The sequence below is a fragment of the Salmo trutta genome, chromosome 3 (genome assembly GCF_901001165.1).
Source record: "Salmo trutta chromosome 3, fSalTru1.1, whole genome shotgun sequence".
Taxonomy (NCBI): domain Eukaryota; kingdom Metazoa; phylum Chordata; class Actinopteri; order Salmoniformes; family Salmonidae; genus Salmo; species Salmo trutta.
In genome coordinates this window covers 11,989,406-12,010,283 of record NC_042959.1, presented here as the reverse complement: position 1 = coordinate 12,010,283, position 20,878 = coordinate 11,989,406, and the positions used below count along the sequence as shown (strand labels likewise).

The following is a 20,878-nucleotide window of genomic DNA, read 5'->3' as shown; positions in this document are numbered from 1 at the left end:
ACTCTGAGAGAGAGGGAGGGATGGAGAGAGTTAGTGGAAACTCAAATCTTTCTAACCCACCGTCATACTTATACAAGCTAAGGCGTATTTGACATTCAATGACATCCAGCCAACATACAAGCTCACAGAGTGATCATTCCAAACCGGTGGAGGTGTTACCTTGTCAGCGATGGTGGCAATGTACCTCATACACTCAATGTCTGAGGGGAACTGGTTGACCTCTTTTACCAGGTACTGAACCACCTTTACATGACCCTGAGAAACACAGACACAAAGGGGGGGAGCGCTAACTGTAAATAGGCAAACATTGTTTCAGGCTGGGGGCAACAGGTAAAGGCAGGGGGAAGACTGCAGGGCCTTATAGTGGAACCAGATAGTGAGGGGGCCAGGTGTTGCAGAGGGGAAGGGTCATCCTGCGACACAACCTACCTTGCGGAAGGCAGCCATGAGCGGTGTGATCTTGCGGTTGTCTGCAGCGTCTACGTCGGCCCCAGCCTGCACCAGCAGCTGAACCACGTCAAAATGGCCGCCGTTGGCCGCCAGCCACAGAGGCGTGTTCCCTTTCTTATTGCGCACGTCAATGTGAGCCCCTCTGGAGAACGGAGGAAAACAGAGACAACAGATAAACACAGGATAAAAAGATGAACGAGAGAGAAAACATGACCTTTTAGGGAAATTCCTGGTTTCAAAATGAATACCCACTCAGACAAACACTTTGATTCATTCAGATTGATTGATTGGTTGGTTGGTTTAACACCCACCTATTGATGAGCAGCTCACAGAACTTGTAGTGGCCCTTGTCTGCAGCGATGGTGAGGGCTGTGTCCCGGGACGAGGGGACAGGAGGGGCGTTGACGTCAGCCCCTTTATCCAGCAGCACCCGGCCCACCTCAGCATAGCCCCCCGACGCTGCCTCCATCAGCGGGGTCAGACCAGTCTACCAGAGGAGGGGCAGGTCAACATCACACGTACAATATCACACACTGATGTCAATGGGAGACGGAGTGACAATTCTCAAGTTAGGATTCACCAGAGCCTATATGTACCTTGGCTCTGGACTTCCTTGATATACTACTATAACATGGACTGTGAACGGTCCCGTCTCCTCACCTTGGCTCTGTGCTCTACGTTGGCCTTGCGGTCCAGCAGCAGACTGACCACCTCAGCGCGGCCCTGGAAGCAGGCCAGAGTCAGGGCCGTGTTCCTGTTGGTCTCGATCTGAGCGTTGATGTCTGAGCCCATGTCCAGCAGCAGCTTGACCGCTGGCACGTGACCGTTCATCGCTGCCAGCATCAGGGGAGAGATACCCAGCTTACTGCCCGTCCTAGAGAAGAGCCACACACAGAGAGCCGGGCGACAGACAAACCGAGCAAGACAGACAGAGACACAGACAGACCGAGCAATACAGACAGACCAAGACAGACAAAGACACAGACAGACAAAGACACAGACAGACAAAGACATACAAAGACACAGACATACAAAGACACAGACATACAAAGACACAGACATACAAAGACACAGACATACAAAGACAGACAGACAGAGGAAGAGAGATGGAGGATTTCATCAATGAATGAGATATATGAGGAGAGGTGCTTTCACTACCAAAAGGTGCAATTATCACTTATTTTAACAACCCAGTGGAAGTTTGATGAAGAAATGTATTTGATGAAGACCTGGAAAAGTGAAAGTAGGGGTATCAGTTAAAAGAGAAGAGAAGATGTGGTCTCGCCCTGTCCTGTCTCGCCCTGTCTAGTACCTGGAGTTGATCTCTGAGCCGGCGTTGAGGAGGATCTTGATGATGTTGACGTAGCCTCCGGACGCCGCCAGGCTCAAAGGGGTGTAGTCTGACACGTTACGATGCTCTTTATTGGCTCCTCGCAAGAGCAACAACTCCACCACCTAGGAGAGGAAATTACAGTTATCTGTAAGTACTGGCAAATAGTCTTTACTATGTTTTAAATATGCTATTTCAGTCAGTGAATGGTGAGTCGGTTCAGTGAGTCATTTCAGTGTGGTGATTCATAGAAGGGAAATGAGCGTGTACCATAGAATTATTAGAAATAATAAAGTCATTTCAATCAGACCTCTGTGGTGTGCAATCAGACCTCTGTGGTGTGCAATCAGACCTCTGTGGTGTGCAATCAGACCTCTGTGGTGTGCAATCAGACCTCTGTGGTGTGCAATCAGACCTCTGTGGTGTGTACCTCTTGTCGTCCCCCTGAGCAGGCCAGGGAGAGGGGCGTGTCTTTGGTTCTCTCTGACTGGGCCTCTATGTCGCCCCCTTTATCCAGAAGGACCTCCACCACCCCTGCGTGGCCCGCTGTCGCAGCCAGGATCAGAGGGGTGAACCCTGGGGAGAGGACGAGCAGAGGGGGTCACAACCAGATATACCCAATACAATGCGAAGCACTTTCAACACTGTATAAATCCTGCCTTGTGTAAAATAATAATATATATATATATATATATATATATTCCTGATTAATCAGAAATGAATATACAGACCCTAACACTGGACAGTAACGTTGTGTGTGTGTGTTACCTTTCTTGTCGCGGTGCTCGATGTTGGCTCCTCGTGCGATGAGAACAGACACCAGCTCCTCGTGTCCTCCAGCACATGCCAGCGTCAGCGCTGTGTCATGATTACTCTCCGTCTGAAAGGAGAGGGACACTTACAACAGCGCTGTGTCATGATTACTCTCCGTCTGAAAGGAGAGGGACACTTACAACAGCGCTGTGTCATGATTACTCTCCGTCTGAAAGGAGAGGGACACTTACAACAGCGCTTTGTCATGATTACTCTCCGTCTGAAAGGAGAGGGACACTTACAACAGCGCTGTGTCATGATTACTCTCCGTCTGAAAGGAGAGGGACACTTACAACAGCGCTGTGTCATGATTACTCTCCGTCTGAAAGGAGAGGGACACTTACAACAGCGCTGTGTCATGATTACTCTCCGTCTGAAAGGAGAGGGACACTTACAACAACGCTGTGTGTAGGTGTGTGTCTCAGCCTTGAATGGGCTTTACATGAGCACTGATAGCCAGTGTGTGTGTGTGTGTGTGTGTGTGTGTGTGTGTGTGTGAGGAGTGACTTACGTGTGCGTCAATGTCCACAGAGGGGTAGAGGGGCAGTGGGGAGGGGGGTGAGCCCATGTTGGAGGGGGTCTGTGAGAGGGGGTCAGACAGGGGGGTGGGAGACGTCGTAGTGTTTAACATGGGTACTCTGCTGCTCACCGCTGCTGGAACAGAGAAAGAAGGAGAGAACGGAGGGGGAGAGAGAGAGAGAAGAGTTAGTATTTGTTACTTTTCAGGCCTTTCTTCTGGGGATTTTGTTCATCAGTCCTGATCTTTCAAATCAGTACAGTTGAAGGAAAGGAGAATTCTAAGGAAATGAGTTAAGACTATTGAGATGCAGCCACCCACAACAGGCAGAACAGCTGTAAGACAACGCCACACTACACAAACTCACCTGCCATGATGTCATCCAGTGTGTCTGTAAGCGTCTGAGCAGGCGTAGCCACCATGAGTCCGTCTGGGGCCTGCTGCCCTACCATCCCTGGTCCTAACCCCTGACCTTGACCCAGCATCTGCCGGCCCACTAGTACCCTCTGCAGCTCAGGGCTGGTAGTGCCAGGGCATGGGTAGTCGGCTGGGCACGGGCTGTACTCAGGTAGGGGCTGGATGGGCACGAAGGCGGTCTGGAGGGGGGGAGGAGGAGGGTGGAGATGGGAGTGGGGTGAGGACAGGGGCTGGGGGGAGGGCGAGGGGGGCAGGGGGGGCTGCTGTCCGTCCCTGTAGAGGATAGTGTCCACCTGGGGTAGCTTAGGGTAATCTTCCACCTCATCGTCGTCATCATCATCATCGTCATCATCATCATCCTCCTCATCATCCTGGAATAGAAACGAGGTAAACTTCTAAAAATCAAACAAAGCTTTTAAATAAAACAGTTCACAAAACACAGCAGGGACGGACCAGCCCGCTTCTATTAGATACGAGGGGACGGATCAGTCAGCTTCTATTAGATACGAGGGGACGGACCAGTCCGCTTCTATTAGATACGAGGGGACGGATCAGTCAGCTTCTATTAGATACGAGGGGACGGACCAGTCAGCTTCTATTAGTTACGAGGGGACGGATCAGTCAGTTTCTATTAGTTACGAGGGGACGGATCAGTCAGTTTCTATTAGATACGAGGGGACGGATCAGTCCGCTTCTATTAGATACGAGGGGACGGATCAGTCAGTTTCTATTAGTTACGAGGGGACGGATCAGTCCGCTTCTATTAGATACGAGGGGACGGATCAGTCAGTTTCTATTAGTTACGAGGGGACGGATCAGTCCGCTTCTATTAGATACGAGGGGACGGATCAGTCAGTTTCTATTAGTTACGAGGGGACGGATCAGTCCGCTTCTATTAGATACGAGGGGACGGATCAGTCCGCTTCTATTAGATACGAGGGGACGGACCAGTCCGCTTCTATTAGATACGAGGGGACGGACCAGTCCGCTTCTATTAGATACGAGGGGACGGATCAGTCCGCTTCTATTAGACACGAGGGGACGGATCAGTCAGTTTCTATTAGATACGAGGGGACGGATCAGTCAGTTTCTATTAGATACGAGGGGACGGACCAGTCCGCTTCTATTAGATACGAGGGGACGGATCAGTCCGCTTCTATTAGATACGAGGGGACGGATCAGTCAGTTTCTATTAGTTACGAGGGGACGGATCAGTCAGCTTCTATTAGATACGAGGGGACGGATCAGTCCGCTTCTATTAGATACGAGGGGACGGATCAGTCCGCTTCTATTAGATACGAGGGGACGGATCAGTCAGTTTCTATTAGATACGAGGGGACGGACCAGTCCGCTTCTATTAGATACGAGGGGACGGATCAGTCAGTTTCTATTAGATACGAGGGGACGGATCAGTCCGCTTCTATTAGATACGAGGTGACGGATCAGTCAGTTTCTATTAGATACGAGGGGACGGATCAGTCAGTTTCTATTAGTTACGAGGGGACGGATCAGTCAGTTTCTATTAGATACGAGGGGACGGATGAGTCTGCTTCTATTAGATATGAATGGAGGATAACGCCAGAAAAGCAGAAACTCCTGATTACCCTTCAGACCAAAATGACAAAAAACAGACCAGCACCAACTCCTAACCTCTTCTTCCTCCTCTCTGTTCTCCTCCTCGTCAGACCCTGTGTCTGACCCAGGCTGCGTGTGCACATTAAGCCCTGGTGATGCTGTGAGGGCCCCAGGCATGGTAGTGTTGGCCCCTTCCCCCGGCCCCGAACCCTGGCCTGCCTCCTGCTCTTCCTTCAGGCCCTTAGCCTCCATGTACTCTTTGGTGAACTGCTGCTGGGTCTTCAGCTGCAGCTGGCGCTCCACCTTCTGCAGCTCCTTCAGGATCTTCTTCTTCTTCTGGACCTAAAAGACACGTCGCCACGGGGGGGAGAAATCAGACTCATAGATCTATGGTCAGACCTCGCACATCCATTCGTTGAAAGACTAGATGGGTGGAGCTTATCGATCTATCTGTCCCCTGTTCATTAGGCACCAAACTAAATAAATTAAACAGGATGGGACTACCTGGACTGCCTGGAATAAGAAACGCACATTTTCGCTTTGTGTTGCAAAAAGCTACAGGTTTCCGTTGTGTGCCTTATACTTGTATTGAGGGTCTATGACAGTGTTTCCCAAACTCGTTAATGGGGACCCCAAGGGTAATGAAGTCATCCAGATTTGATTATTTGAATCAGCTGTGTAGTGCTAGAGGAAAAACCCCTTGGATCCCCAGGACCGAGTTTGGGAAAGTAATTCAATAGGATCTCTGTGGTCCAATAACTATGAATGATCCTCTCTGTCTGCTTTCACCTGCTCCTCCCGGCTCTTCTTCAGCTCTTCGATCTTGTCTTTGGTGAGCGGCTCTCCCTGGATGAGTTCCAGAGACTGCAGCTGGGCCTTCTCTATGGCTGAGATCCTCTGGCCCAGCTCATTCAGCTTCCCCTCCGTCTCCTCCACGATACACTCCAGGGGCTGGCACAGGTGGAAGGGGGGCAAGGCCTCTGCATCCCCGGGACCCGGGCCGGGACGTACCCCCCCTGGACTGGAAGGGCTGGGAGGGAGGGCAGCCTGTCTCTGCTTGGATGAACCTGGAGAGGAGGGATGGAGGAAGAAGAGGGATGAAGAGGATGGAGAGAGATGGAGGGAACGAGGGAGAGAGGGATGATTTGCAGGATTAGGTCGCATTACAACAAAGCCGATATAGATAATATAAATAAATAAAACAGGCCAGGCCCCTCCGTTCATAACAGGCCAAGCCAAGCCCCTCCGTTCATAACAGGCCAAGCCAAGCCCCTCCGTTCATAACAGGCCAAGCCAAGCCCCTCCGTTCATAACAGGCCAAGCCAAGCCCCTCCGTTCATAACAGGCCAAGCCAAGCCCCTCCGTTCATAACAGGCCAAGCCAAGCCCCTCCGTTCATAACAGGCCAAGCCAAGCCCCTCCGTTCATAACAGGCCAAGCCAAGCCCCTCCGTTCATAACAGGCCAAGCCAAGCCCCTCCGTTCATAACAGGCCAAGCCAAGCCCCTCCGTTCATAACAGGCCAAGCCAAGGCTCTCCGTTCATAACAGGCCAAGCCAAGCCCCTCCGTTCATAACAGGCCAAGGCAAGCCCCTCCGTTCATAACAGGCCAAGCCAAGCCCCTCCGTTCATAACAGGCCAAGCCAAGCCCCTCCGTTCATAACAGGCCAAGCCAAGGCTCTCCGTTCATAACAGGCCAAGCCAAGCCACTCCGTTCATAACAGGCCAAGCCATGGCTCTCCGTTCATAACAGGCCAAGCCAAGCCCCTCCGTTCATAACAGGCCAAGGCAAGCCACTCCGTTCATAACAGGCCAAGCCAAGCCCCTCCGTTCATAACAGGCCAAGCCATGGCTCTCCGTTTCACCTTTGCTGGAGACGGGTGGTGGGGACGTGGTGATGTTGGAGGGGGTTCGGTCTGGCTCCTGGGGGGGAACCACCATGGCCAGGGCCTGGAATGGGACACGAGGAACCTGGGGATAGATGAGTGTCTTTAACTAGTTGTTTTACGACCAATGTCCATGCTGGCCATTTCCTGTTTCAATAGGGTAAAACAATTTCATCAAAAATGTCTAACCTGAGAGAGGTCTTGTGAGGGGGGTGTGAGTTGGCAGAGCTCGGACGCGTGGACAGACAGGATGTTGTTAGGGAAGTCTAGCAGGTAGGACACCACGTTGGTGTGGCCGCCCTTCGCAGCTTCAATCAGCATTGTCGAGCCGTCCTATTGGAGGAGAAACAGGAAGTGAGTAAGTCTGGATGAGGCTTCATTACAGTTAACTTTCTATTATGATACTCTTGTTCTTATGGCTGAGTTAAACAGCTTCCTCATGAGTTTCATGTGTGTTTTACCTAGAGTCTGTGTGTGTGTTCTACCTTCAGTCTGTGTGTGTGTGTGTGTGTGTGTGTGTTCTACCTTCAGTCTGTGTGTGGGGTCAGCTCCGTGCGCCAGCAGCAGCTCCACCACCGCCAGGTGTCCTCCAGCGCAGGCCAGAGACACCACCGTGTGGTCCTTGTTAGCTGTCGCTCTGTTCACATTAGCACCTGGACACAAAACACAGGAAGTCAAATCTAAAACGCAACAATATTACAGAGTTAAACTTTATAGAGGGAAATAAGTTGATTGAAATACATTCATTAGGCCCTAATCTATGGATTTCACGACTGGACAGGGGTGAAATGCAAAGCACTCACTTCAACTTCTCCTTCCAGTGTCTGCCATAGTAGGACTTAGTTATAAAGGGCATCGTAGTGGTTTAAAAAACTGTCTAACCTAACCCACCCTTGCTGATGAGGAACTGCACGGTACAGAGGTGTCCTGCTCTGGCTGCCTTCATCAGGGGTGTCCTCCCTCCCTCAGACTCATGCTCCTGGAAAACAGACAAACAGGACGTGGATTTTAGGAGAGGACATGGGCGGAAGGGAAGAAAGAAGGAAAGAAGATAAGGACAAGGACATAAGGAAAGGAAAGAAGGAAAGGACATAAGGAAACAAGTAAAGAAGAGAAGGAAAGACGGAAAGAAGAGAAGGAAAGAAAATAAGGACACAGGAAAGGAAAGAAGGAAAGAAAATAAGGAAAGAAGGAAAGAGAATAAGGAAAGGACATAAGGAAAGAAGAGAAGGAGAGAGATAACAGCTGTGTGTGTGTGTACCAGATCGGCTCCAGTCTGCAATAGAACGTCAGCCACGTCAGTGTGCCCGTTCTCACACGCGTACGTCAGCGCTGTGTCTCCCGTCGCCGTGGTAGCGTGCACGTTCGCCCCTACAGAGAGAGTTCAGAGGTGAGCCAAAAGAAAAACTAACAAGCCCTGTTAAAAGGCTGTCAACTTTACCTACAACATCCATCTAGTTATTAGGCTAAGGCCTGGAGTCTCACATAAGTTCCCTACAAAAATACTAAAGATCAAACTAAGAATCTTCAATATGATTCCCCATCCCACCTGCAGCCAGGAGGTACTTGACCAGCTCCAGGTGACCCTCCTGTGCAGCCTCCATGAGAGGAGTGGAGCAGCCCAGCTCGATGTCGGCCCCGGCCTTGATGAGGAAGTCAGCCACCTCCAGGAACCCTCCACAGCAGGACAGGGTCAGGGCTGTCTCCTGGGTCTCCTCCGTCTGGGCGTTGATGTTCGCACCTGGAGAGAGAGAAGAGAGAGAAAAGAGAGAAAAGAGAAAGAGAAAGAGAAAGAGAAAGAGAAAGAGAAAGAGAGAGAGAGAGAGAGAGAGAGAGAGAGAGAGAGAGAGAGAGAGAGAGAGAGAGAGAGAGAGAGAGAGAGAGAGAGAGAGAGAGAGAGAGAGAGAGAGAGAGAGAGAGAGAGAGAGAGAGAGAGAGAGAGAGAGAGAGAGAGAGAGAGAGAGGAGAGAGAGAGAGAGAGAGAGAGAGAGAGAGAGAGAGAGAGAGAAGAGAGAGAGAGAGAGAGGGGAGAGGGGGGGGGGAGGGGGAGAGAGAGAGAGAGGGAGAGGGAGAGATGGAGGGAGGGAGGAAGAGAGAGATGAGAGGTTAGGGTCTATATTAGGAGTGAGACTCTCCAACAGGCCTGACAAAGCACTTCATTAACCACAATAACATAGTATACATGCAACAGCATTGAACAGTGGGCAGATGTCCATGTATCTGCCAGGTGATTACCCTGAGCCAGTAGCAGGGCCACCATCTCTTCATGACCTTCTCTGGCTGCCTCCATCAGAGGGGTGTAACCTTCATCATTCACCTGGACACATTAAAACACACTGTTACAGGTCTCAGTGGCTGAATCCCAAAACCCCCCATTCCCCTGGCCCCTCCATTTCAGAGTTCACGCACACCTCTGTCATTTACACAACTGTCCCAAAGCTGAAGGAGTGAAAACGATCCAGGGCGTAGGGGCTAACTATCCCCTCTGGTAGGCACTTTGACTGAGCCTGCATTGCTACCGGCTTCATAGCGAAGTGGAATCCCATAAGGCACCATGTTATTTTAAAATGTGTACAATTTCACACAAAATAATGGAAAGGGGTGCTATGACCCGTGCATTGGTTTGTCTGATGTCGAGACTTGGCATGTAAAAGATAAAATAAACACCTTTCAAATGAAAGGTTACTGAGGTTTATATTATGTAAAACGACAGGGTTTTTTACTATTTAAAAGCAGAACATGAATTGCATGACGTAAGCCAGGTGCATGTCCTGAAGTTGATGGGTAGAATGGTCCCCTCGCCACTCTCTGGAAGTCACCCTCTGAGTGACAACCGAGGGCCCTTCAGGGGGGTTGGTAAGGGCGAGGTGGTGGTTTGGGATTCATCATGTCTCACTCTGTGTTGGACGCTAACCCATCAGAGGGCTGTGCCCTCATCCTTCACCTAAACACACATGAAAACAGACACTCCAATAGGACTGTGTTGCTGCTCACCTCCTCTAGGTTGGCCCCTCTCTCTATGAGCAGAGCTGCTAGACCTACATGCCCACCGCAGGCTGCCAGGGTGAGGGGCGACTCGAAGGAGTCAGCGGGCATGTTGACTTGCGCCCCGCTGTCCAACAGCAGCCGTGCCACCTCCACATGCCCATCCTGGGACAGGAAGCACACACACACAGGGACAACATAAGCACCTGAGTAGGTTATGACACAGGGTCACACACACACACACACACACACACACACACACACACACACACACACACACACTGGAGAGAGGAGAGAGGGGCTGTGTGTTGGGTCATATGCTCACCATGCAGGGAGAGAGGAGAGGGGCTGTGTGTTGGGTCATATGTTCACCATGCAGGGAGAGAGGAGAGAGGGGCTGTGTGTTGGGTCATATGTTCACCATGCAGGGAGAGAGGAGAGAGGGGCTGTGTGTTGGGTCATATGTTCACCATGCAGGGAGAGAGGAGAGAGGGGCTGTGTGTTGGGTCATATGCTCACCATGCAGGGAGAGAGGAGAGAGGGGCTGTGTGTTGGGTCATATATTCACCATGCAGGGAGAGAGGAGAGAGGGGCTGTGTGTTGGGTCATATGTTCACCATGCAGGGAGAGAGGAGAGAGGGGCTGTGTGTTGGGTCATATATTCACCATGCAGGGAGAGAGGAGAGAGGGGCTGTGTGTTGGGTCATATGTTCACCATGCAGGGAGAGAGGAGAGAGGGGCTGTGTGTTGGGTCATATGTTCACCATGCAGGGAGAGAGGAGAGAGGGGCTGTGTGTTGGGTCATATGTTCACCATGCAGGGAGAGAGGAGAGAGGGGCTGTGTGTTGGGTCATATGTTCACCATGCAGGGAGAGAGGAGAGGGGCTGTGTGTTGGGTCATATGTTCACCATGCAGGGAGAGAGGAGAGAGGGGCTGTGTGTTGGGTCATATGTTCACCATGCAGGGAGAGAGGGGCTGTGTGTTGGGTCATATGTTCACCATGCAGGGAGAGAGGAGAGAGGGGCTGTGTGTTGGGTCATATGTTCACCATGCAGGGAGAGAGGAGAGAGGGGCTGTGTGTTGGGTCATATGTTCACCATGCAGGGAGAGAGGAGAGAGGGGCTGTGTGTTGGGTCATATGCTCACCATGCAGGGAGAGAGGAGAGAGGGGCTGTGTGTTGGGTCATATGTTCACCATGCAGGGAGAGAGGGGCTGTGTGTTGGGTCATATGTTCACCATGCAGGGAGAGAGGAGAGAGGGGCTGTGTGTTGGGTCATATGTTCACCATGCAGGGAGAGAGGAGAGAGGGGCTGTGTGTTGGGTCATTTGTTCACCATGCAGGGAGAGAGGAGAGAGGGGCTGTGTGTTGGGTCATATGTTCACCATGCAGGCTTCCATCAGTGCTGTGTGCATCTCATCCGTCTTATGCTCCTGATCTGCCCCGGCTTCCAGCAGAAACCTCACCATGTCCAGATGACCTGGAGGGAGGGAAATCATTTCATTGAAATTGACATTTTGTTGTCTGAGACTATGAATGATGCTTGGGGGGGGCACCAGAAAACGTAAATAAACAAAGGGAACACTTGAATACGTAGACAACAAGTGAAGAAGACCTTTGTAGCAGGCGAGTGTGAGGGCGCTCTCCTTGAACTCGTTGGAGTGTGTGTTGATCCCGGCGCCGTACTCCAGCAGAACCCTGGCCACCTCCACGTGGCCCGCGCTCGCCCCCTCCATTAGAGGAGTGTGTCCGTTCTCGTTGTGGTCCTCGATGTTGGCCCCCTCCTTTAGGAGAACCTTCACCACATCTACAAACCCCCCAGCACACGCATACGTCAGGGCCGTGTTACCTACAGAGGGAGGGGGAGAGACCGTACGTCAGAGCCGCGTTACCTACAGAGGGAGGGGGAGAGACCGTACGTCAGAGCCGCGTTACCTACAGAGGGAGGGGGAGAGACCGTACGTCAGGGCCGCGTTACCTACAGAGGGAGGGGGAGAGACCGTACGTCAGGGCCGCGTTACCTACAGAGGGAGGGGGAGAGACCGTACGTCAGAGCCGCGTTACCTACAGGGAGAGAGAGACCGTACGTCAGAGCCGCGTTACCTACAGGGAGAGAGAGACCGTACGTCAGGGCCGCGTTACCTACAGGGAGAGAGAGACCGTACGTCAGGGCCGCGTTACCTACAGAGGGAGGGGGAGAGACCGTACGTCAGAGCCGCGTTACCTACAGAGGGAGGGGGAGAGACCATACGTCAGGGCCGCGTTACCTACAGAGGGAGGGGGAGAGACCGTACGTCAGGGCCGTGTTACCTACAGAGGGAGGGGGAGAGACCGTACGTCAGGGCCGCGTTACCTACAGGGAGAGAGAGGACCGTACGTCAGGGCCGTGTTACCTACAGAGGGAGGGGGAGAGACCGTACGTCAGGGCCGTGTTACCTACAGAGGGAGAGAGAGACCGTACGTCAGGGCCGTGTTACCTACAGAGGGAGGGGGAGAGACCGTACGTCAGGGCCGCGTTACCTACAGAGGGAGGGGGAGAGACCGTACGTCAGGGCCGCGTTACCTACAGAGGGAGGGGGAGAGACCGTACGTCAGGGCCGTGTTACCTACAGAGGGAGAGAGATACCGTACGTCAGGGCCGCGTTACCTACAGAGGGAGAGAGAGAGACCGTACGTCAGAGCCGCGTTACCTACAGGGAGAGAGAGACCGTACGTCAGGGCCGCGTTACCTACAGAGGGAGGGGGAGAGACCGTACGTCAGAGCCGCATTACCTACAGAGGGAGGGGGAGAGACCGTACGTCAAGGCCGCGTTACCTACAGAGGGAGAGGGAGAGACCGTACGTCAGGGCCGCGTTACCTACAGAGGGAGGGGGAGAGACCGTACGTCAGGGCCGCGTTACCTACAGAGGGAGGGGGAGAGACCGTACGTCAGGGCCGCGTTACCTACAGAGGGAGGGGGAGAGACCGTACGTCAGAGCCGCGTTACCTACAGGGAGAGAGAGACCGTACGTCAGAGCCGCGTTACCTACAGGGAGAGAGAGACCGTACGTCAGGGGCCGCGTTACCTACAGGGAGAGAGAGACCGTACGTCAGGGCCGCGTTACCTACAGAGGGAGGGGGAGAGACCGTACGTCAGAGCCGCGTTACCTACAGAGGGAGGGGGAGAGACCATACGTCAGGGCCGCGTTACCTACAGAGGGAGGGGGAGAGACCGTACGTCAGGGCCGTGTTACCTACAGAGGGAGGGGGAGAGACCGTACGTCAGGGCCGCGTTACCTACAGGGAGAGAGAGACCGTACGTCAGGGCCGTGTTACCTACAGAGGGAGGGGGAGAGACCGTACGTCAGGGCCGTGTTACCTACAGAGGGAGAGAGAGACCGTACGTCAGGGCCGTGTTACCTACAGAGGGAGGGGGGAGAGACCGTACGTCAGGGCCGCGTTACCTACAGAGGGAGGGGGAGAGACCGTACGTCAGGGCCGCGTTACCTACAGAGGGAGGGGGAGAGACCGTACGTCAGGGCCGCGTTACCTACAGAGGGAGAGAGATACCGTACGTCAGGGCCGCGTTACCTACAGAGGGAGAGAGAGACCGTACGTCAGAGCCGCGTTACCTACAGGGAGAGAGAGACCGTACGTCAGGGCCGCGTTACCTACAGAGGGAGGGGGAGAGACCGTACGTCAGAGCCGCATTACCTACAGAGGGAGGGGGAGAGACCGTACGTCAAGGCCGCGTTACCTACAGAGGGAGAGGGAGAGACCGTACGTCAGGGCCGCGTTACCTACAGAGGGAGGGGGAGAGACCGTACGTCAGGGCCGCGTTACCTACAGAGGGAGAGAGAGACCGTACGTCAGGGCCGCGTTACCTACAGAGGGAGGGGGAGAGACCGTACGACAGGGCCGCGTTACCTACAGAGGGAGGGGGAGAGACCGTACGTCAGGGCCGTGTTACCTACAGAGGGAGGGGGAGAGACCGTACGTCAGGGCCGCGTTACCTACAGAGGGAGGGGGAGAGACCGTACGTCAGGGCCGCGTTACCTACAGAGGGAGGGAGAGAGACCGTACGTCAGAGCCGCGTTACCTACAGGGAGAGAGAGACCGTACGTCAGGGCCGCGTTACCTACAGAGGGAGGGGGAGAGACCGTACGTTAGGGCCGCGTTACCTACAGAGGGAGGGAGAGAGACCGTACGTCAGAGCCGCGTTACCTACAGGGAGAGAGAGACCGTACGTCAGGGCCGCGTTACCTACAGAGGGAGGGGGAGAGACCGTACGACAGGGCCGCGTTACCTACAGAGGGAGGGGGAGAGACCGTACGTCAGGGCCGTGTTACCTACAGAGGGAGGGGGAGAGACCGTACGTCAGGGCCGCGTTACCTACAGAGGGAGGGGGAGAGACCGTACGTCAGGGCCGCGTTACCTACAGAGGGAGGGAGAGAGACCGTACGTCAGAGCCGCGTTACCTACAGGGAGAGAGAGACCGTACGTCAGGGCCGCGTTACCTACAGAGGGAGGGGGAGAGACCGTACGTTAGGGCCGCGTTACCTACAGAGGGAGGGAGAGAGACCGCACGTCAGAGCCGCGTTACCTACAGGGAGAGAGAGACCGTACGTCAGGGCCGCGTTACCTACAGAGGGAGGGGGAGAGACCGTACGTCAGGGCCGCGTTACCTACAGAGGGAGGGGGAGAGACCGTACGTCAGGGCCGCGTTACCTACAGAGGGAGGGGGAGAGACCGTACGTCAGGGCCGCGTTACCTACAGAGGGAGGGGGAGAGACCGTACGTCAGAGCCGCGTTACCTACAGGGAGAGAGAGACCGTACGTCAGAGCCGCGTTACCTACAGGGAGAGAGAGACCGTACGTCAGGGCCGCGTTACCTACAGGGAGAGAGAGACCGTACGTCAGGGCCGCGTTACCTACAGGGAGAGAGAGACCATACGTCAGGGCCGCGTTACCTACAGAGGGAGGGGGAGAGACCGTACGTCAGAGCCGCGTTACCTACAGAGGGAGGGGGGAGAGACCATACGTCAGGGCCGCGTTACCTACAGAGGGAGGGGGAGAGACCGTACGTCAGGGCCGTGTTACCTACAGAGGGAGGGGGAGAGACCGTACGTCAGGGCCGCGTTACCTACAGGGAGAGAGAGACCGTACGTCAGGGCCGTGTTACCTACAGAGGGAGGGGGAGAGACCGTACGTCAGGGCCGTGTTACCTACAGAGGGAGAGAGAGACCGTACGTCAGGGCCGTGTTACCTACAGAGGGAGGGGGAGAGACCGTACGTCAGGGCCGCGTTACCTACAGAGGGAGGGGGAGAGACCGTACGTCAGGGCCGCGTTACCTACAGAGGGAGGGGGAGAGACCGTACGTCAGGGCCGTGTTACCTACAGAGGGAGAGAGATACCGTACGTCAGGGCCGCGTTACCTACAGAGGGAGAGAGAGACCGTACGTCAGAGCCGCGTTACCTACAGGGAGAGAGAGACCGTACGTCAGGGCCGCGTTACCTACAGAGGGAGGGGGAGAGACCGTACGTCAGAGCCGCATTACCTACAGAGGGAGGGGGAGAGACCGTACGTCAGGGCCGCGTTACCTACAGAGGGAGGGGGAGAGACCGTACGTCAGGGCCGCGTTACCTACAGAGGGAGGGGGAGAGACCGTACGTCAGGGCCGCGTTACCTACAGAGGGAGAGAGAGACCGTACGTCAGGGCCGTGTTACCTACAGAGGGAGAGAGAGACCGTACGTCAGGGCCGTGTTACCTACAGAGGGAGAGAGAGACCGTACGTCAGGGCCGCGTTACCTACAGAGGGAGGGGGAGAGACCATACGTCAGGGCCGCGTTACCTACAGGGAGAGAGAGACCGTACGTCAGGGCCGTGTTACCTACAGAGGGAGGGGGAGACCGTACGTCAGGGCCGTGTTACCTACAGAGGGAGAGAGAGACCGTACGTCAGGGCCGCGTTACCTACAGAGGGAGGGGGAGAGACCGTACGTCAGGGCCGTGTTACCTACAGAGGGAGAGAGAGACCGTACGTCAGGGCCGCGTTACCTACAGAGGGAGGGGGAGAGACCGTACGTCAGGGCCGCGTTACCTACAGAGGGAGGGGGAGAGACCGTACGTCAGGGCCGCGTTACCTACAGAGGGAGGGGGAGAGACCGTACGTCAGGGCCGCGTTACCTACAGAGGGAGGGGGAGAGACCGTACGTCAGGGCCGCGTTACCTACAGAGGGAGAGAGAGACCGTACGTCAGGGCCGTGTTACCTACAGAGGGAGAGAGAGACCGTACGTCAGGGCCGTGTTACCTACAGAGGGAGAGAGAGACCGTACGTCAGGGCCGCGTTACCTACAGAGGGAGGGGGAGAGACCATACGTCAGGGCCGCGTTACCTACAGGGAGAGAGAGACCGTACGTCAGGGCCGTGTTACCTACAGAGGGAGAGAGAGACCGTACGTCAGGGCCGTGTTACCTACAGAGGGAGGGGGAGACCGTACGTCAGGGCCGTGTTACCTACAGAGGGAGAGAGAGACCGTACGTCAGGGCCGCGTTACCTACAGAGGGAGGGGGAGAGACCGTACGTCAGGGCCGCGTTACCTACAGAGGGAGAGAGATACCGTACGTCAGGGCCGTGTTACCTACAGAGGGAGGGGGAGAGACCGTACGTCAGGGCCGCGTTACCTACAGAGGGAGGGGGAGAGACCGTACGTCAGGGCCGTGTTACCTACAGAGGGAGGGGGAGAGACCGTACGTCAGGGCCGCGTTACCTACAGAGGGAGGGGGAGAGACCGTACGTCAGGGCCGTGTTACCTACAGAGGGAGAGAGAGACCGTACGTCAGGGCCGCGTTACCTACAGAGGGAGGGGGAGAGAAGGAGTATGTTTGTGATGTTGTGACTTAATTCAACTCGATGGGGCTCGATGATTTAATTCAACTCAATGGGGCTAGATGATTTAATTCAACTCAATGGGGCTCGATGATTTAATTCAACTCGATGGGGCTCGATGATTTAATTCAACTCGATGGGGCTCGATGATTTAATTCAACTCAATGGGGCTAGATGATTTAATTCAACTCAATGGGGCTCGATGATTTAATTCAACTCAATGGGGCTCGATGATTTAATTCAACTCGATGGGGCTCGATGATTTAATTCAACTCGATGGGGCTAGATGATTTAATTCAACTCGATGGGGCTAGATGATTTAATTCAACTCGATGGGGCTAGATGATTTAATTCAACTCAATGGGGCTAGATGATTTAATTCAACTCAATGGGGCTAGATGATTTAATTCAACTCAATGGGGCTAGATGATTTAATTCAACTCAATGGGGCTAGATGATTTAATTCAACTCAATGGGGCTAGATGATTTAATTCAACTCAATAGGGCTAGATGGATGGAGCATAGAGACATATTATCCAAGCAGAAATCTAAACACTTTGGTTTGGACATAAAATTATGACAATAAATAACCACACACAAGCAAGGTGTGGAAAAGGAGTGTGTATTCGTACCGGTGGAGGACTGTGCGTTGGCATCAGCCCCGTGGACCAGGAGCAGCTTGACGATGTCGACGTACCCGCCGCTCGCCGCCGCCATCAGGGGTGTGATGTCACCTTTAATCCCCCGGTCCTCCACGTTGGCATGCATGGCCAGCAGCACCTAACAACCAATCACAGCAAGGGTCGGGGATCAGAGGTCATATTATGTAAATGTATGGTGTAGACACCAAAGTTACTAAAATTACTTTTTTCAAGGACCATTAGCTCTCTCTCTCTCACACACACACACACACACACACACACACACACACACACACACACACACACACACACACACCTGTGCGAGCTCATAGTATCCAGCAGAGCAGGCGAGGCAGAGAAGACTCTCTCCTTCCTCAGTGTGTTCGTTGACGCTCCGGCCCTCGTCTAGCAGCTTCCTCACGGCGTTCACGTCTCCGTCCGAACACGCCTCCGCTAGACTCCGGCTGAAAATAACCAGACTGCTACAATTACTGCCCCTGTGACAGCAGAACACACACGGCCCTTACATACTGTACACACACTGTACACACACGGCCCTTACACTGTACACACACTGTACACACACGGCCCTTACACACTGTACACACACCTCAATCACACTACTATTATTTTGAAAGAAAAACTACCAGACATATTGATCAGAGGTAACACACTGACAGATTGATCAGAGGTAACACACTGACTGATTGATCAGAGGTAACACACTGACTGATTGATCAGAGGTAACACACTGACTGATTGATCAGAGGTAACACACTGACTGATTGATCAGAGGTAACACACTGACATATTGAAATGCAGATATTGCTATATTCAGTGGGTCTCACATACTTGTCATCCTGGCCAGCGTTGAGTGGGTTTTCTGCTCTTGTGTATTGATAGATATATTGATGTTGCCTGTTTGATTCCCTCCGTAAGGCAATCAAACAGGCAAAACGTAAGTATAGAGTAAGTAGAATCGCAATTCAACGGCTCAGACATATGTGGCAGGGTCTACAGACAATCACAGACTACAAAGAGGTCTCGGACCCGGACGTTTTGCTCCCGGACAAGCTAAACATCTTCACCCGCTTTGAGGATAACAGTGCCACCGACGCGGCCCGCTACCAAGGACTGTGGGCTCTCCTTCTCCGTGGCCGCCGGAAGACATTAAAGCGTGCTAACCCTCGCAAGGCTGCCGGCCCAGACGGCATCCCTAGCCGCGTCCTCAGAGCATGCACAGACCAGCTGGCTGGTGTGTTTACGGACATATTCAATCAATCCTTATCCCAGTCTGCTGTCCCCACATGCTTCAAGATGTCCACCATTGTTCCTGTACCCAAGAAAGCGAAGTTAACTGAACTAAATTACAATCGCCCCGTAGCACTCACTTCTGTCATCATGAAGTGCTTTGAGAAACTAGTTAAGGATCATATCACCTCCACCTTACCCGTCACCATAGACCCACTTCAATTTGCTTTCCGCCCCAATAGATCCACAGACGATGCAATCGCCATCACTCTGCACACTGCCCTATCCCATCTGGACAAGAGGAATACCTATGTAAGAATGTTGTTCATTGACTACAGCTCAACATTTAACACCGTAGTACCCTCCAAGCTCATCATTAAGCTCGGACCCTGGGTCTCAACCCCGCCCTCTACAACTGGGTCTTGGACTTCCTGACGAGCCACCCCCAGGTGGTGAAGCTGACCCTCAACACTGGGGACCAACAAGGGTGCGTGCTCAGCCCTCTCCTGTACTCCCTGTTCACCCATGACTGCGTGGCCATGCACTCCTCCAACTCAATCAAGTTTTCAGACGACACTACAGTGGTAGGCTTGATTACCAACCACGACGAGACAGCCTACGTGGAGGAGGTGAGGGCCCTCGGAGTGTGGTGTCTGGAAAATAACCTCACACTCAATGTCAACAAAACTCGGGAGTGTGGACGTCAGGAAACAGCAGAGGGAGCACCCCCCATCCACATCGACGGGACAGCCTACAGGGAGGAAGTGAGGGCCCTCGGAGTGTGGACGTCAGGAAACAGCAGAGGGAGCACCCCCCATCCACATCGACGGGACAGTAGTGGAGCAGGTGGAAAACTTCAAGTTCCTCGGCGTAAACATCACTGACAAACTGAAATGATCCACCCACACAGACAGTGTGGTGTAGAAGGGGCAACAGCGTCTCTTTAATATCAGGAGGCTGATGAAATTTGGCTTGGCACCAAAAACCCTCAAACTTTTACAGATGCACAATCGAGAGCATCCTGTCGGGCTGTATCACCGCCTGGTACGGCAGCTGCTCTGCCCATAACCGGAAGGCTCTCCAGAGGGTAGAGGTCTGCACAACGCATCACCGGGTGCAAACTACCTCCCCTCCAGGACACCTACACCACCCGATGTCACAGGAAGGACAAAAAGATCATCAAGGACAGCAACCACCCGAGCCACTGCCTGTTCACCCCACTAACATCCAGAAGGCGAGGTCAGTACAGGTGCATCAAAGCGGGGACCGAGAGACTGAAAAACAGCTTCTATCTCAAGGCCATCAGACTGTTAAATAGCCATCACTAGGTATGTGATGGCTATGTAACCCTGCACCTTAGAGGCTTCTGCCCTACATAAATAGACTTGAAATCACTGGCCACTTTAATAATGGAACACTAGTCACTTAATAATGTTTACATATTTTCGCTTTACTCATCTCATATGTATATACACTGTATTCTATTCTACTGTATTCTAGTCAATGCCACGCCAACATTGCTCGTCCTAATATTTATATATTCTTTAATTCCATTCTTTTACTTTTAAGTTTGTGTGTATTGTTAGATATTACTTCACTGTTGGAGCTAGAAACACAAGCATTTTGCTACACCCGCAATAACATCTGCTGAACATGTGTATTTGAGCAATAAACTGATTTCATTTACAGACTGGGGTAGATACATACTTGTCGGCCTGGCCAGCGTTGAGTGTGTTCTCTGCTCTCATGCGCGTCAGGGCGGCAGCCGCCTCGTCCAGGGCACAGCTCACTGACGACGTCAGTCTCCGCAGCACCTCGGGATCTGCGAACGCTTTACCATCCGCAGTTGACAGTTTACCAATGCCTTCCAGGTTAAAGGTCATCACAGGAAACACAGGCATGGGGGCAAAACCACACCAATGAAGCCAGGCAGTTGATCGTAGAGGCAAGTCCAGCCACAGCCAATCCATGGTTAGTAGAGGCATTCATAAAAAAACACAGAAAACACAAGCATGGGTTAGATCCAAGTCAGGAAAACTGATTTGACAAGCTTCACTGTCTTGGGTGTATACACTGAGCGTACAAAACATTAGGAACCCCTGCTCTTTCCATGACAGACTGACCAGGTGAATCCAGGTGAAAGC

General features: G+C 53.3%; 1 protein-coding gene across 14 annotated transcripts in view; it reads right to left on the bottom strand.

Annotated features, from left to right (window-relative positions):
* The window catches only part of LOC115168344 (ankyrin repeat and KH domain-containing protein 1), a 74,487-nt gene that overhangs the window by 19,361 nt on the left and 34,248 nt on the right, over nucleotides 1-20,878 (bottom strand). For 4 of the 14 annotated variants that reach the window (XM_029723509.1, XM_029723535.1, XM_029723519.1 and 1 more), the window contains exons 3-26: nucleotides 20,442-20,598; nucleotides 17,800-17,962; nucleotides 17,475-17,622; nucleotides 11,587-11,820; nucleotides 11,357-11,451; nucleotides 9,981-10,142; nucleotides 9,222-9,303; nucleotides 8,536-8,727; nucleotides 8,248-8,357; nucleotides 7,869-7,965; nucleotides 7,512-7,639; nucleotides 7,176-7,319; nucleotides 6,966-7,071; nucleotides 5,892-6,169; nucleotides 5,178-5,444; nucleotides 3,478-3,898; nucleotides 3,105-3,247; nucleotides 2,549-2,660; nucleotides 2,211-2,356; nucleotides 1,763-1,905; nucleotides 1,111-1,324; nucleotides 762-937; nucleotides 430-592; nucleotides 160-255 (exon numbers count right to left, since the gene is read on the bottom strand). In XM_029723509.1, the coding sequence (XP_029579369.1) occupies nucleotides 160-255; nucleotides 430-592; nucleotides 762-937; nucleotides 1,111-1,324; nucleotides 1,763-1,905; nucleotides 2,211-2,356; nucleotides 2,549-2,660; nucleotides 3,105-3,247; nucleotides 3,478-3,898; nucleotides 5,178-5,444; nucleotides 5,892-6,169; nucleotides 6,966-7,071; nucleotides 7,176-7,319; nucleotides 7,512-7,639; nucleotides 7,869-7,965; nucleotides 8,248-8,357; nucleotides 8,536-8,727; nucleotides 9,222-9,303; nucleotides 9,981-10,142; nucleotides 11,357-11,451; nucleotides 11,587-11,820; nucleotides 17,475-17,622; nucleotides 17,800-17,962; nucleotides 20,442-20,598 (3,977 nt within the window). The remainder of the gene's footprint in view (nucleotides 1-159; nucleotides 256-429; nucleotides 593-761; nucleotides 938-1,110; nucleotides 1,325-1,762; nucleotides 1,906-2,210; nucleotides 2,357-2,548; nucleotides 2,661-3,104; nucleotides 3,248-3,477; nucleotides 3,899-5,177; nucleotides 5,445-5,891; nucleotides 6,170-6,965; nucleotides 7,072-7,175; nucleotides 7,320-7,511; nucleotides 7,640-7,868; nucleotides 7,966-8,247; nucleotides 8,358-8,535; nucleotides 8,728-9,221; nucleotides 9,304-9,980; nucleotides 10,143-11,356; nucleotides 11,452-11,586; nucleotides 11,821-17,474; nucleotides 17,623-17,799; nucleotides 17,963-20,441; nucleotides 20,599-20,878) is intronic. The other 10 variants (XM_029723527.1, XM_029723551.1, XM_029723561.1 and 7 more) reach the window with 9 other exon arrangements.